The 17,741-nt window shown below is 32.1% G+C and overlaps 1 protein-coding gene across 1 annotated transcript; it reads left to right on the top strand.

Moving 5' to 3' along the window:
- Nucleotides 1-2,069: 2,069 nt before the first annotated feature.
- LOC142519237 (thioredoxin-like protein Clot) lies at nt 2,070-3,978 on the top strand. Its single transcript, XM_075622185.1, has 2 exons — nt 2,070-2,289; nt 3,611-3,978. The coding sequence occupies exons 1-2, from the start codon at nt 2,145-2,147 to the stop codon at nt 3,862-3,864; spliced, it is 399 nt and encodes a 132-aa protein (XP_075478300.1). The 5' UTR covers nt 2,070-2,144; the 3' UTR covers nt 3,865-3,978.
- Nucleotides 3,979-17,741: the final 13,763 nt, after the last annotated feature.

Below are 17,741 nucleotides of genomic sequence, written 5' to 3' on the forward strand. Positions count from 1 at the left end.
ACTGATCCCATAAGACTCATTTCTAAAAGTTTAATAAATCCTTCTCGGTTGAGATCAAGTGTTCCTGCAGCGATTCTCATAACAGATGTCCAGTCATCTATGAGATCTTCTCTGTTTTTGAAATCTAATACATCAAGGTTAAGCATAACCCCGTAAAGATGTATAGGATCTAAAATAGTTTTCCCATAGGATGTTGTTGCAAATGAATTTGACTTCTCCTTGTCCTTGTTCTCGCTGGGTGTGATCCTCCACCCGTATGGAAATCGGGTTGAGATTCTCTCATGTTTATATTTTGAGATCTCACACTTTCCCTTGGTGGTTCTTGAGAAGATGACCAGGTTATAGCAGGTGTTTCACCTCCTGCTGTGTTCATCTTCAGATCTATAACTTTAAGATTTGCGAAAGATTTCGCAAGTTCTTGTAGATCTTTTAGACCAATCATTTCTAAAGTTGTCATCAGATTAATTTCTTTTCTGAGACAGATTTAATTAGATTGATCATCTTTTCTTCTTCAGTCAAAGGTTTTGACACCACTTTGGCCTTACCTTGTTGATGTAACAAAGGTTAAGTATCAATGATGGTGGTAACCATCATCCTGAAGTTCTTTTACTATAACTTGGTTGTTGTTCTAGTTTTTGAATTATTGTTTGAATATCCTTTAATATTCCAAGAATTTCTTCTTGTTTTTCAACGATTTTTTCAACACTTTGAGGAACAATGTATAGCATATTGCTATAATTTTGTACCGTTTTTTGGATTTCCCTAAGATCCGAAGAGAGTTTAGAGGAATCTGGTACTATCTCCAGTAACTTATTTGCTTGAATCATAAGTTTACCTGAGGGTGCTGTAGCGTCCCTTTCTTCTCCTGATATCTAACCAAGGTTAGATGCTCTTGTATGTATTCCATTATACTGGAATAATTCTTGTAAACTATTTTTCTCGAACCTGAGTTCGGATTCATAATTTTTTCGAAATTCTCCTTCTTAAACATTTAATTACATTTGTAATAATAAATTTGTATGTTTGAAATAATTTTACCTCGGCTCTGATACCATTTTATGCCCAGAAAATCAATAATTAGAAAATATAATTATAAGGGGTATTTATGTCATTTTTAACCTTTTAGGGAATTTAAACAAATGTTTTTAGGTGTAGAGAGTTCGAATAAATTTGAGTTGGATTTTAGGGATTTATCTACAATTTACCCCATTTTTTTTCTTGGGTTAATTATGTTAGCATTCCGTGAGGTTTAGCGCAATTACAAATATCGACAATAAATGTGAAAATAAAAATTACCTCCTTAATATTTTACATATCTTACATATTATCCCCTCCATTTTAAAAATTAATAAAAAATATTTTATGTTTAAAAATTCTCTACGACATCCCAAATTTACCTTTTATTAATATTACCTATACAAATAATAATCTTTAATCTTTCCATAATTATTTTCTTGAGAAATTTTCATATTTGCAATATTCGACAAATTTGATTTACTAAAAAATAAATATAATCCAAAAAACTTTTAGAACATTCTAAATATACCTTTGTATTTAATATTACTTATAAAAATTATTTTTCGAGATGTATTCACCTTAATTATTTTTATTTGTATATTATTTATTTTAAAATAGGAAAATATAATGTCTATTTTATTAAAATCACTATCAAATTTAATTTCATCTTAATTAATTTAATTTTATCATTTTATTATAAATTATGAAATTGTTTTTATTATTTAATTTGATTATATTTAATTTAACTGACACTATTACCACACAAATAAAAATAATTAAGGTGTAATTAAATTTGATAGTAATTTGAAATCAAATTGTTCGAATACTATAATTTCTATTTAATCTAAAAAATGATGAAAATTTCTTACGAAAATAATTATAGAAACATTAAAAAATTATAATTTCTATAAGTAATATTAGAAAAAGGATAAATTTGAAATATTGTAGATATATTTTTTCTTTTCTCAAAGTCGTTGGGCCTTGTAAATGAACTGGAGCTGGTCCAGCCCAAATATTTTTAAGGCCCATCAACATTTTCCCGATAAAGGAAATTCCACGAGCAACCAGAGAGCGGCTATCGATTTCACACAAAAATCTATATATTCGATCGGACGCAGAGAACAAAGATGCCAATGAAGGTGTTAGATGCAACAATTTCGACATTTGAAGGTGTCTTGGAGAAATTCAGAAGCGAAGGAGCAAATAACAAAGCTAATCTTATCCTTTTCTTGGCCGACAAAGATCCCTCCACCAATCTTAGTTGGTGTCCTGGTACAATTTCCACCATCCTGTGTACATTTTTTGTTCATGTATATTTGAATCTATGTTTGTGGGATGAGATTTGATGCAGGTTCTGAGTATCCGATTGCGGTTAACTTTTCAATATAGGGGTGAGAATGGGTTTTATGTGTTTTACCTAAATCGAGTAGTATTAAGCGGCGGAAGGTGTTTTTTAGGTTTTTGAACGGATATTGATGGCTGAAATTTTGTTCGATGTTAAAGAGGAGTTCTGAAATTGTTGGCTTGTTTGTGAATGAAGCGGTGAGCAGAGCTAAATTTTGTAGTAATCTGTGTTTGTGGGATTTGTTGTGTTTCTTGAATTTTCATTTTCTATCTGTGGAGTTTGTGTGATCCTACTGGGGGTGCTAGATTGCAGTACCGAACACGAAATTACATGTTATTTATTTTCGAATATCATGATTTTGGGGTAATCAGCCAGTTATGATAGAAGATGATAAGACAGTAGTCAGTGATCTCATTGAAAAATTTGGATTAATTTGAGATGGAGGATTTCAGTAGATCTGTGATCATGAAAAATAGTAGACGATCTCATGTTTTTATAAGGTAAGGCAGACCAGACATCGAATCCCATGTACATGATTGAATAAACTAAGAAATTAATCTAATAAGAGGATATGAATCTGGTCAAAATATAAGCAATTGAGTGGAAAGTAAACATATAGAATGTTTAGTAGCTAAGTAGAACCCATTCAGCTGAATGATGAATTTTATCTTTGGTTTTGGTTGGCTAGAGTCTGGTTTTGGAAGTACAAATACTAGAATTCGAGTAACAGAAGTCATGAAAATATTTGCCCAAAAGCTTCTCACGAAAATCTCTCGCACTTCGCATTTCTCTAAATTTATGGAGTTTGAGCCACTTGAAGTGCTCGATAGGACTCCATTCCTATTATGATTTCATATCATGGTAATGACTACAAACTTCTCTTGTTCATGTAGACAAGATAGGCATTCAAAAAAGTATGCAAAACACGGAAATTTTTGGAAGTTTTTTTTATCTCCAAACATGGTTTTTTTATTTATTTAGAAAAGCCACACAGTTGAACACTAGAATGAGAATTGACCCTTTTTGTCTGTCATCGTAGATAGCACTTGTAAGAGCGCTGAGTAATAATTTTAAGTCAAGTGGATAAAGCGTTCCAATAGATACCATCTCTAAAATTTCCACGGTCATCCATTTTTATAGGTTACTTTTGCTCTTCCTTGTCAATTTTGAATTACGGCACCAGTTTTCTCGTTTGATTTGCTGAAACAATTTCCTTAGTGCAAATAGTACTTGGTTTTCCTTCTTCAGATTGTGTGAGAGCTGAACCTGTGATATACAAAAAGCTAGAAGAGTCGTCTGATAATGTTGCGCTTTTAAGAGCATACGTTGGAGATCGGCCAACTTGGCGAAATCCCCACCATCCATGGAGAACGGACTCGAGGTTCAAACTCAAGGGAGTTCCCACATTAATCCGTTGGGAAGACGATGGTATAAAATCTCGTCTCGAAGACCATGAAGCCCATCTTGAGCAGAAAGTCAACTCCCTTTTATCTGAGAATTAATCTTAAGTCAAGCTTTTATACGATCTGGCAGGAAAAAATGTTTCAACTTGCAATATTTTCTTGTTATCGCAATGACAATACTACTTTGAAAATATGTCAATATATTTTCTTGAATGTTTTGCTCGACAGTCGACACCAGAACTTTTCCCCCCCTCTGAAATCGAATGAAGAAGACATACAATCAAAGATTTTCTAGTTTGAAACAAATAAATTTTTTTAAAAGACGCTACATGGATGGGCGGAAGTATTTGATGGATTTGGATTTTAAATCTTAACATCAACTTGTTTAAATTGTTTGGTTGATTTTAAATTTTTTTGTATTTTGAATCCGTTGTGGTTTATCGAATCAATATATATATTTAACATACCGATTATATTAAAATGTGGTGGTATACCGAGATTTCAATACGATATTAATATATGGTTAAATCTGCCAAAATATCCGGGATATTTCTGGATTTGCTGGGATTGGAGAAGAATTTATTTTACAGGGAAAGATACCTCAGATAGACTTTTTAGTATGGTAACTAGTCATCTCAATCGCTAAAAATACCCAAGTATAGTTCATTGAGCCAAGATCTGATTTGAATGTCGGAGGGGTCAAGCCGGAAAAATTCCCGACGCCCCCTAACTATTGCTCGTCTGTGCGGATTAGCAGCGTTCCATCAGTTCCGGCTCAAATATTGTAGGTTCGAAGACTACGTTCACCAGATTGGAGCAAGAGAAAATTCGGTATCATCAAAATTGATTAAAGTAATTAATTAATTTAAATATTTGAAGGCAACACTTAATTTTAGAAATATCTACTTTAACAATAATCAAATGAAAACAATTTACTTTGCTACAATAATTTAGCGACACAATAATTACTTTACATTCTAAAACAATTAGCTCAATAATTAAATATTTGTCGAGTAGCATCATAAAAATAGATAATTTATGAAAGAAGATGGCTGATGCTTTATACCCTTTTGAGGTCCAAGTTTTTGGGTATCATTTTACAGATTTAAATACTGATGACATCTATGTGCATGTTCAGGACAGTCGTTCATGGTGGACTGGACTTGTTCTTCCACCTTTAATTTTGGTGTCATTGTTATTCGTTCTGTTAGACAAGGATGTAATTTTGGTGTCATTGTTATTTGTTCTGTCGTAAACCTCAGTAAAAACATCATCATCAACTATGTCTTTAGTGCCATTGTTGTTATTCTGTAATGAAGCAGCATCTCTGTTGTGCCATTCTTCTTTCCAATGATGGGAGGAGTATATTTAAAATATGAGGAGTATTTTTCAAAATTAATAAGGTAAAAATATTATATTATAACAAATAATTGAAAAAAAAAATGTATTTCGGACACGAATGTTCCAATTTTTGCTTTTTATTCCTTGAAAATGGGAAAAAAGGGCTTAAAAATAAACTATGTATTTGACCACACTTCTCAATATAAAGGTAAAGAAATCCTTTATAGGTATACCTTTGTGAGGTTTGAATTGACGCTTTCACTCGTGTTTAAGTTTTTGTGATTTGATCTCATTGAGCCACACAAACCAACGATTGCAACAAAGTACACAACGATTTACGGATTGACACCCAACTTTTGTATTCAAAACAATCAGAATACAATACGAAGGAATCCAATAACAAAGGCATAGTCGTGAATGATTTGTTATAATTTTATCTTACGAGTCAATTTTTTTTAAAAAAAAATCTTAAAATTTGTTAAATTATTTTTTGAAACTATAAATTTCGTAATCAAATTTCATGAAATGTATCTCTCAGTTCTATTGCATTTCAATTAGCAACCTAAATTCTTATCACGTATTAAGAATACATTTATATTTCCATGAAATACAAAATTTGAAAGACAAAATTATTGGTAAGGCTTAAGAGTTAAGTGTGATATAGTTCTGTTATTATTATTATTATTATTATTATTTAAACTATGAATGATAGCTGAAATTGTTCTTGAAAAATGAAGACCGGAGGTGTCTTTTTGGTTTTGAGATTTTTTTTAAAAAAAATAAAATTAATTGAATAGAATATAATTCTTAATTTTTTGGAAGGCCTGTGGAACACCTTCTTTGATTTTCGAAAAAGAAAAGTAATTGATGTCGTGAGCGTAAAATATCTGAGATAAAATAGTTAAATATTTCCAAATATCATATTGTCAATTTTGGTATTTATTATATTATATACAAATATTGTCTTGTGCTGATAGATTGGCTTACAATTTTGTTTTTCTGATACACAATCAATGTCAATTATAATATATTTCAAGTGAATTTAGGTTATAATTTAAATTATTCGAAAACCTTAATTTCCCAAAACGTGGGGAGGCTTAAATAAATTATCCAAACGAATTTAGCATAAAAACAATTTTCAAACAAAACTTGTTAAAATATATTGTGTATTTCAAATATCATCACTATTTGCCTAGAACAACCAAATCAATACCTACCACTACTCGGATGGAGAGGCAAAAACGTGAGAAAATATTGTTAGAGATTTTTCTCAAAATCATGTTGTTTACGTATACATGAACATGATATATAATATGCGGAAGCTTAATCGAGAATTACCTCCGGCCATTGAAAACTTTGAAATTCTCCGATTTCCTTTCGGTTGAAGCCTTCTAAACACTTCAACACTCCTTTAGATGATGTATTTTCTGTATGAGATTGTGTGTTTAGGGACCTCAATGCCTTCGGTATTTGTAGGCACACTCATACCATCACCGAGTGTTTTGGGAGCTCGAGATTCAAATCAAATTTGTATACGCATCTCAATTTTCAAAATTTGAGGGTGCTGTGTACAAATTTTCAACACGTTTATTTTACGGGTCACAATTTTCTTACATTCTCCCACTTGACCTGTATATCTCATTTATCATAGGAGAAATTAAAATACATGAATCATGGCGATAGGTCATCTAAAAACGATTATTATCTTCCATGTATCACAATGTATTATATCTCTCAAATAACTTAATGAATAAACCCTATATTTATTCGAGGCCAACTTTATTGATATTTTTCAGGATAACTGAATATGTACATAACTGAATATGAAAAATATCATAACTTAATGAATTTCATTAATTTTGTTTTTACAACAAAATTACATAAAAGAACCAAGTCTCATTCTTTCTGTATGATCCTTGAATTTCAATGGTGGCATGCCTTTAGTCAAAGGATCTGCAATCATAAATTCAGTGCTAATGTGCTCGATAACCATGGTTTTATCTTTAACACGTTCTCGTATGGCTAAATACTTAATGTCGATGTGTTTGCTTCGACTACCACTTTTGGTATTTTTAGCCATAAAAACAGCAGCTGAATTGTCACAATATATTCTTAATGGCCTAGATATAGAATCCATAATTCTAAGCCCTGAAATGAAACTCTTCAACCATACACCATGTGAGGTTGCCTCAAAACAAGCTACGAATTCAGCTTCCATAGTGGAAGTAGCAGTCAATGTCTGCTTTGCACTTCTCCAAGATACAGCTCCACCAGCTAGCATGAAAATATATCATGAAGTGGATTTTCTTGAATCAATGCAGCCAGCGTAGTCTGAATCAGAGTAGCCAATTACTTCCAAATTCTCAGTTTGTCTGAACATAAGCATATAATCTTTGGTCCTTTGAAGGTACCTCATGACTTTCTTTGCAGTTTTCCAATGTTCTAAACCTGGATTACTCTGATATCTTTCCAACATCCCAACAATAAATGCAATGTCAGGTCTAGTGCAAACCTGAGCATACATCAAGCTTCTAACAGCAGAAGCATAAGGAATGTTTTTCATTTGTTCCCGCTCTAGATCATTCTTTGGGCATTGGCTCAAATTGAATTTATCGCCTTTCACAACGGGAGCTATACTTGGTGAACAATCTTTCATTCGGTATCTCTCTAAAACTTTGTTGATATAGGTTTCTTGAGACAAACCTATAATACCTCGAATTCTGTCTCTATGTATCTTAATGCCAATGACATAAGACGCATCGCCCATATCCTTCATATCAAAATTTTTAGAGAGGAATTGTTTCACCTCATATAACAGACCCTTATCATTGGTTGCAAGTAATATATCATCCACATATAGAATAAGGAAACAAATCTTACTCCCATTGACCTTCTAGTATATACATTGATCCATGGGGTTCTCAACGAATCCAAATGAAGAGATAACATCATGAAACTTTAAATACCATTGACGGGAAGCTTGTTTCAATCCGTATATAGATTTCTTAATCTTACAAACTAATTGCTCACCATTACTAGAGAAGAATCCTTCAGGTTGTTTCATATAAACCTCTTCCTCTAGTTCTCCATTAAAAAAAGCTGTTTTCACATCCATTTGTTGTAAATCTAAGTCAAAATGTGCAACTAATGCTAGAATGATACGAAGAGAATCTTTCTTAGATACGGGAGAAAAAGTCTCCTTGTAGTCGATTCCTTCCTGTTGAGTGAATCCTTTAGCTACGAGTCTTGCTTTATACCTTTTAATGTTGCCTAATGAGTCTTTCTTTGTTTTGAAGACCCATTTACATCCAATGGCTTTTACACCATCAGGCAACTGAACTAGATCCCAGACTCCATTAACTGCCATAGAATTCATCTCTTCTTTCATAGCATTAAACCATAGTTTTGACTCATTACAACTCATGGCTTGTGAAAACGTTTCAGGATCATTTTTGGCTCCGATGTTAAAGTCCGATTCTTGTAAATACACAACATAATCACTAGATATTGCTGATCTTCTTATTCTAGTAGATCTCCTCAGGTTGTTTGGTTGATCAACAATTTCTTGTTGTTCTTCATTAACAACTTGATCTACTGGATTTTCATCAGCGATTTGTGGAACTTCAGTAACTGGTTGTCTAACACCCATTTGGTCTTGAGGGGTGTGAATAACGACCAATCCGTCATTTGAATAAGAGGGTTGTGCATTAATGTGATCATTCTCAAAAACTATGTCATGATCACTCCCACTAATCAAGTCATTTTCAAGAAATTTTGCATTTCTTGATTCCACAATTCTAGTATTGTGAGATGGACAATAAAATCTATACCCTTTGGATTTTTCAGCATACCCAATGAAATATCCACTTATAGTTCTTGGGTCCAGTTTCTTTTCATGTGGGTTGTAAACTCTTATTTCAGAAGGACAACCCCAAACGCGTATTTGTTGCAAACTCGATTTCCAACCTTTAAATAACTCAAATGGCGTCTTTGGGACAGCCTTAGTTGGAACTCGGTTTAATATATACACAGCTGTCTTAAGAGCTTCAGTCCACAAGAATTTAGGAAGTTTAGAGCTACTAAACATGCTCCTCACCATGTCCAATAATGTTCGGTTTATCCTCTCAGCTATGTCATTCTGGTTAGGAGAACCAGGCATAGTATATTGGGCAACAATCCCATGTTCCTGAAGAAACTTCGCAAACGGACCAGGTGCTTGTCCATTCTCAGTGTATCTACCATAATATTCTCCACCTCTATCTGTTCTCACAATCTTAATATGTTTTCCACATTGCTTCTCCACCCCAGCCTTAAAAACCTTAAAGGCTTCTAGTGCTTCGTTTTTATTATGAAGCATGTAGATATACATGTATCGTGAATAATCATCAATGAAGGAGATGAAGTATTTCGGACTTTGCATGTCCATATCTGGACAACAAATATCTGAATGTATGATTTCTAATATTTCTGTACTCCTCTTGGCACCCTTTTTAGACTTATTGGTCTGCTTTCCCTTAATGCAGTCCACACAAATCTCAAAATCAGTAAAATCTAAAGTACTAAGTACTCCATCATTCACTAATCTTTTAATCCTCTCTATGGAGATATGTCCCAATCTTTTGTGCCACAATATAGAGGAATATTCATTTATAACACATCTTTTAATACCTCCTTGAACATGCATAGTGGTGTTATTGTTTTGTAAAAAAATAGAGAAAAGACCATCAACCATTGTACCATTTCCAATAAGATTTGATTTATAAAACAAATTTATTGATTTATTCAAAAACTGAAAGGAATAACCAAAAGGTACAAGTTTTGATGCTGAAATTAAATTCCTAGAAAAACTAGAAACATAAAACGTCTTTTCCAATTTTAAAATATAACCACTATTTAACACTAGGCAGCAAGTCCCAATAGCCTCCACATTCGAAGACATCTTGTTTCCTGAATAGATGTTCCGCTCATTTTCTATTGGTTTCCTTAGGTTTTGCATACCCTGCAAGGTATTTGTAACATGGATTGTAGAACCAGAATCAATCCACCATATGTTATAAATCATATTAACCATATTAGATTCATAACAGACAAATGAAGTAGAAATACCTTTCTTTTCAAGCCAGTCCTTAAGTTTATTGCAATCCTTCTTAATGTGTCCCGTTTTTTTACAGAAGAAACACTTGGATTCTTTTTTGATGTCAGGTTGGGGTGGAATTATTCCTTTTCCTTTTTCCTTGACTTTGGCTTGCTTTTTATACTTTCCTTGCGTGGTCATAAATACATTATCACTCGTTTCCATCAACAGCCTTCCTTCCTCTTGAACACACATAGTCATTAATTCATTGATTGACCATTTATCCTTATGTGTGTTGTAAGAAATTTTGAAGGGTCCATATTGCTGTGGAAGAGTGCATAAAATGTAGTGCACAAGAAAAGTCTCAGACATTTCCACTTCAAGTGTCTTGAGCCGAGCCGCTATGTCCCGCATTTTTATTATGTGCTCTCGTACACCTCTCACACTGGTGAGCCTTAATGAAGATAATTCCATAATTAAGGGTGCTTGCAAGTGACTTATCTGAAGACTGAAATTGTTCATCAATAGCCTTCAATAATTCTTTGACATTGTTATGCTGGTCGACAGAACCACGCATACCAGCAGAGATTTTGGTCTTTATGAACATTACGCATAGTCGATTAGATCGCTCCCATTTTTCATAAAGATCAACATCATCCGGAATGCTGTTTTCAGTAATAGCAGATGGTTCGTCTTTTCGTATAGCATAATCAATATCCATCCACCCTAATTGAAGAAGAATTCTTTCTTTCCATATTTTATAATTGTCGCTCTTTAGTTCGGGAATGTCACATTTCATATCAGAAAAACTCGCAGATTACATAACTGCACAAAATATCATATGCTTAAAATTTTGAGACAATATCATGTTTTACTAATGTAATTCATGTTTTAAAATCTAGTGACATAAAATTTGCCTGTGGGCTAAAATTTTAATTCAATAAGATTTTTCTGTAACTTTATGATAAAACTATCAAAATGTATTTTCCTTAACTCCTGTGGGTAAATTAAGAAAAATATAATTTGATATTTTAACCTAATTAGTTATATAAATATAATAAAAATCCACGTGGGGTAAATTTTATTATGTTTATATAATTAATTACAATTGATGTCCATTATGTGATCCAAATCCACTTAATGTATAATTTTTTTTAATTAATGATGCAGTGGCTATTCCTCAATTATTTAAAATTATACGGTTCACCGGACAAAATTTTGGCTTTCCTTAATGCTTTATATAATAATTATTTCGCAATCAACACTTTTCTAAGAGTGCTCCCAGGAAATATAGGTAGGGCTAAGGCCCTTTAAATATCTAACTCCTAGTCAGAGCAACGTTCATCAGGGAGACCAGTGGCTAGTCAAGGCAGTTTAAACCGATCTATGAAGAACTCCCTCAGATCATGTTTTCTTACGTCACCTTATAATTATTATTCAACTTAATTATCCACATTTATGTGAATCTTTATAAGCCAAATTTTTTCTTAAAATAACTTTATATTCACATTTTTACTTAATATGAACAATTACATTCCCCATCAGTTTTTCTCTTCAATCAGAGTAGTGATAAAGTGATGATCACATTTACATAAAAATGTGGGCTCCTCATCAGTTTTTCTCTTTTATCAGAGTAGTGATAAAGTGAGGATTATTTGTTCATTTGTGAATATCTGAAATATTTTATTATATTCACATCTTACTTGATATGTCCATTTCAAATTATAAACAACTTAATATAATTTAATATGAACATAATGTGAATATTGTTTTTCCAAAATATTTTTCAATACAATTTGCATTTAAATTTCTAGAATAAATGCAAACATAATATTAAATTTGCGTGTACAAATCAAACACTTATTCATAATATTTGACATTATCTAACATGCATAAATAATTTCTAAACATGTATTAGAAATTACGTCGAACTTGAAATTACTTTAATGTGTACAAATTATTTAACCAAATGCTATATGTATATCGAATTATACAAATAACTTAATTACACATTAATCATTATTTATTTATTATTATTATTATTTAAATAATAATAATAATAATAATAATAATAATAAAAATCCAACGACAATTTGCAAGCAAATTCAAATGAGTGGATCCCGTGAAATTAAATATATTTTTTTTGAAAAAAAAAAAATTTATGCGGACACAACTTTGCATTATATAAATATGTGAGGTCCCATTCAAATCTTACTCCCATTGACCTTCTAGTATATACATTGATCCATGGGGTTCTCAACGAATCCAAATGAAGAGATAACATCATGAAACTTTAAATACCATTGACGGGAAGCTTGTTTCAATCCGTATATAGATTTCTTAATCTTACAAACTAATTGCTCACCATTACTAGAGAAGAATCCTTCAGGTTGTTTCATATAAACCTCTTCCTCTAGTTCTCCATTAAAAAAAGCTGTTTTCACATCCATTTGTTGTAAATCTAAGTCAAAATGTGCAACTAATGCTAGAATGATACGAAGAGAATCTTTCTTAGATACGGGAGAAAAAGTCTCCTTGTAGTCGATTCCTTCCTGTTGAGTGAATCCTTTAGCTACGAGTCTTGCTTTATACCTTTTAATGTTGCCTAATGAGTCTTTCTTTGTTTTGAAGACCCATTTACATCCAATGGCTTTTACACCATCAGGCAACTGAACTAGATCCCAGACTCCATTAACTGCCATAGAATTCATCTCTTCTTTCATAGCATTAAACCATAGTTTTGACTCATTACAACTCATGGCTTGTGAAAACGTTTCAGGATCATTTTTGGCTCCGATGTTAAAGTCCGATTCTTGTAAATACACAACATAATCACTAGATATTGCTGATCTTCTTATTCTAGTAGATCTCCTCAGGTTGTTTGGTTGATCAACAATTTCTTGTTGTTCTTCATTAACAACTTGATCTACTGGATTTTCATCAGCGATTTGTGGAACTTCAGTAACTGGTTGTCTAACACCCATTTGGTCTTGAGGGGTGTGAATAACGACCAATCCGTCATTTGAATAAGAGGGTTGTGCATTAATGTGATCATTCTCAAAAACTATGTCATGATCACTCCCACTAATCAAGTCATTTTCAAGAAATTTTGCATTTCTTGATTCCACAATTCTAGTATTGTGAGATGGACAATAAAATCTATACCCTTTGGATTTTTCAGCATACCCAATGAAATATCCACTTATAGTTCTTGGGTCCAGTTTCTTTTCATGTGGGTTGTAAACTCTTATTTCAGAAGGACAACCCCAAACGCGTATTTGTTGCAAACTCGATTTCCAACCTTTAAATAACTCAAATGGCGTCTTTGGGACAGCCTTAGTTGGAACTCGGTTTAATATATACACAGCTGTCTTAAGAGCTTCAGTCCACAAGAATTTAGGAAGTTTAGAGCTACTAAACATGCTCCTCACCATGTCCAATAATGTTCGGTTTATCCTCTCAGCTATGTCATTCTGGTTAGGAGAACCAGGCATAGTATATTGGGCAACAATCCCATGTTCCTGAAGAAACTTCGCAAACGGACCAGGTGCTTGTCCATTCTCAGTGTATCTACCATAATATTCTCCACCTCTATCTGTTCTCACAATCTTAATATGTTTTCCACATTGCTTCTCCACCCCAGCCTTAAAAACCTTAAAGGCTTCTAGTGCTTCGTTTTTATTATGAAGCATGTAGATATACATGTATCGTGAATAATCATCAATGAAGGAGATGAAGTATTTCGGACTTTGCATGTCCATATCTGGACAACAAATATCTGAATGTATGATTTCTAATATTTCTGTACTCCTCTTGGCACCCTTTTTAGACTTATTGGTCTGCTTTCCCTTAATGCAGTCCACACAAATCTCAAAATCAGTAAAATCTAAAGTACTAAGTACTCCATCATTCACTAATCTTTTAATCCTCTCTATGGAGATATGTCCCAATCTTTTGTGCCACAATATAGAGGAATATTCATTTATAACACATCTTTTAATACCTCCTTGAACATGCATAGTGGTGTTATTGTTTTGTAAAAAAATAGAGAAAAGACCATCAACCATTGTACCATTTCCAATAAGATTTGATTTATAAAACAAATTTATTGATTTATTCAAAAACTGAAAGGAATAACCAAAAGGTACAAGTTTTGATGCTGAAATTAAATTCCTAGAAAAACTAGAAACATAAAACGTCTTTTCCAATTTTAAAATATAACCACTATTTAACACTAGGCAGCAAGTCCCAATAGCCTCCACATTCGAAGACATCTTGTTTCCTGAATAGATGTTCCGCTCATTTTCTATTGGTTTCCTTAGGTTTTGCATACCCTGCAAGGTATTTGTAACATGGATTGTAGAACCAGAATCAATCCACCATATGTTATAAATCATATTAACCATATTAGATTCATAACAGACAAATGAAGTAGAAATACCTTTCTTTTCAAGCCAGTCCTTAAGTTTATTGCAATCCTTCTTAATGTGTCCCGTTTTTTTACAGAAGAAACACTTGGATTCTTTTTTGATGTCAGGTTGGGGTGGAATTATTCCTTTTCCTTTTTCCTTGACTTTGGCTTGCTTTTTATACTTTCCTTGCGTGGTCATAAATACATTATCACTCGTTTCCATCAACAGCCTTCCTTCCTCTTGAACACACATAGTCATTAATTCATTGATTGACCATTTATCCTTATGTGTGTTGTAAGAAATTTTGAAGGGTCCATATTGCTGTGGAAGAGTGCATAAAATGTAGTGCACAAGAAAAGTCTCAGACATTTCCACTTCAAGTGTCTTGAGCCGAGCCGCTATGTCCCGCATTTTTATTATGTGCTCTCGTACACCTCTCACACTGGTGAGCCTTAATGAAGATAATTCCATAATTAAGGGTGCTTGCAAGTGACTTATCTGAAGACTGAAATTGTTCATCAATAGCCTTCAATAATTCTTTGACATTGTTATGCTGGTCGACAGAACCACGCATACCAGCAGAGATTTTGGTCTTTATGAACATTACGCATAGTCGATTAGATCGCTCCCATTTTTCATAAAGATCAACATCATCCGGAATGCTGTTTTCAGTAATAGCAGATGGTTCGTCTTTTCGTATAGCATAATCAATATCCATCCACCCTAATTGAAGAAGAATTCTTTCTTTCCATATTTTATAATTGTCGCTCTTTAGTTCGGGAATGTCACATTTCATATCAGAAAAACTCGCAGATTACATAACTGCACAAAATATCATATGCTTAAAATTTTGAGACAATATCATGTTTTACTAATGTAATTCATGTTTTAAAATCTAGTGACATAAAATTTGCCTGTGGGCTAAAATTTTAATTCAATAAGATTTTTCTGTAACTTTATGATAAAACTATCAAAATGTATTTTCCTTAACTCCTGTGGGTAAATTAAGAAAAATATAATTTGATATTTTAACCTAATTAGTTATATAAATATAATAAAAATCCACGTGGGGTAAATTTTATTATGTTTATATAATTAATTACAATTGATGTCCATTATGTGATCCAAATCCACTTAATGTATAATTTTTTTTAATTAATGATGCAGTGGCTATTCCTCAATTATTTAAAATTATACGGTTCACCGGACAAAATTTTGGCTTTCCTTAATGCTTTATATAATAATTATTTCGCAATCAACACTTTTCTAAGAGTGCTCCCAGGAAATATAGGTAGGGCTAAGGCCCTTTAAATATCTAACTCCTAGTCAGAGCAACGTTCATCAGGGAGACCAGTGGCTAGTCAAGGCAGTTTAAACCGATCTATGAAGAACTCCCTCAGATCATGTTTTCTTACGTCACCTTATAATTATTATTCAACTTAATTATCCACATTTATGTGAATCTTTATAAGCCAAATTTTTTCTTAAAATAACTTTATATTCACATTTTTACTTAATATGAACAATTACATTCCCCATCAGTTTTTCTCTTCAATCAGAGTAGTGATAAAGTGATGATCACATTTACATAAAAATGTGGGCTCCTCATCAGTTTTTCTCTTTTATCAGAGTAGTGATAAAGTGAGGATTATTTGTTCATTTGTGAATATCTGAAATATTTTATTATATTCACATCTTACTTGATATGTCCATTTCAAATTATAAACAACTTAATATAATTTAATATGAACATAATGTGAATATTGTTTTTCCAAAATATTTTTCAATACAATTTGCATTTAAATTTCTAGAATAAATGCAAACATAATATTAAATTTGCGTGTACAAATCAAACACTTATTCATAATATTTGACATTATCTAACATGCATAAATAATTTCTAAACATGTATTAGAAATTACGTCGAACTTGAAATTACTTTAATGTGTACAAATTATTTAACCAAATGCTATATGTATATCGAATTATACAAATAACTTAATTACACATTAATCATTATTTATTTATTATTATTATTATTTAAATAATAATAATAATAATAATAATAATAATAAAAATCCAACGACAATTTGCAAGCAAATTCAAATGAGTGGATCCCGTGAAATTAAATATATTTTTTTTGAAAAAAAAAAAATTTATGCGGACACAACTTTGCATTATATAAATATGTGAGGTCCCATTCAATTTAATACTCTGTCCGAATAATTCATATTTCACCGAATTCAATTGACTCAATCATCACTTTGCAGTCTTTCATTTTGCTGCAATCTTTCATCTTCTTCATCCTCCATTTTCAGAAAAAACAAGTAGCATTTTTTTTTCCCGAAAATTTTTTGTTCCCAAAAATTTTTATTTTAGAACTTGAAACTCCGATTAAGAAGAAAATTTTCCGAAAAAATTTTCAGGTAAATTTATTATGTTTATTATGTTCAAACTTCAAGTTTCAAATTTCTTACGTAAAACTTCAAAAAATTTCTTAAATTTCTTGATCTGAAAACAAATATTTTCAAGACAGAGGTATAGTTGCTCTGATACCAAATGTTAGAGATTTTTCTCAAAATCATGTTTTTTACGTATACTGAACATGATATATAATATGCGGAAGCTTAATCGAGAATTACCTCCGGCCATTGAAAAATTTGAAATTCTCTGATTTCCTTTCGGTTGAAGCCTTCTAAACACTTCAACACTCCTTTAGATGGTGTATTTTCTGTATGAGATTGTGTGTTTAGGGACCTCAATGCCTTCGGTATTTATAGGCACACTCATACCATCACCGAGTGTTTTGGGAGCTCGAGATTCAAATCAAATTTGTACACGCATCTCAATTTTCAAAATTTGAGGCTGCCGTGTACAAATTTTCAACACGTTTATTTTACGGGTCACAATTTTCTTACAAACATCTCATGTTCTAAGGTGACTTCAAATCCACATAAATTCGAAATCTCGAGTTTTTTATATCAAACTTCCACATGAAATATCGAAAATACACACTTCTCAAAAATAAAATAGACATCTTAGACATTAACTTTCTAAAAAAATGGCACGAACAACCTCTACACAAGCTGAAATTTTGACGAAATGAAATATTTTGATAATATCTGATATATCAGTAATCAAAACGGTTC

Source organism: Primulina tabacum, chromosome 11 (genome assembly GCF_025594145.1).
Source record: "Primulina tabacum isolate GXHZ01 chromosome 11, ASM2559414v2, whole genome shotgun sequence".
Lineage (NCBI taxonomy): Eukaryota > Viridiplantae > Streptophyta > Magnoliopsida > Lamiales > Gesneriaceae > Primulina > Primulina tabacum.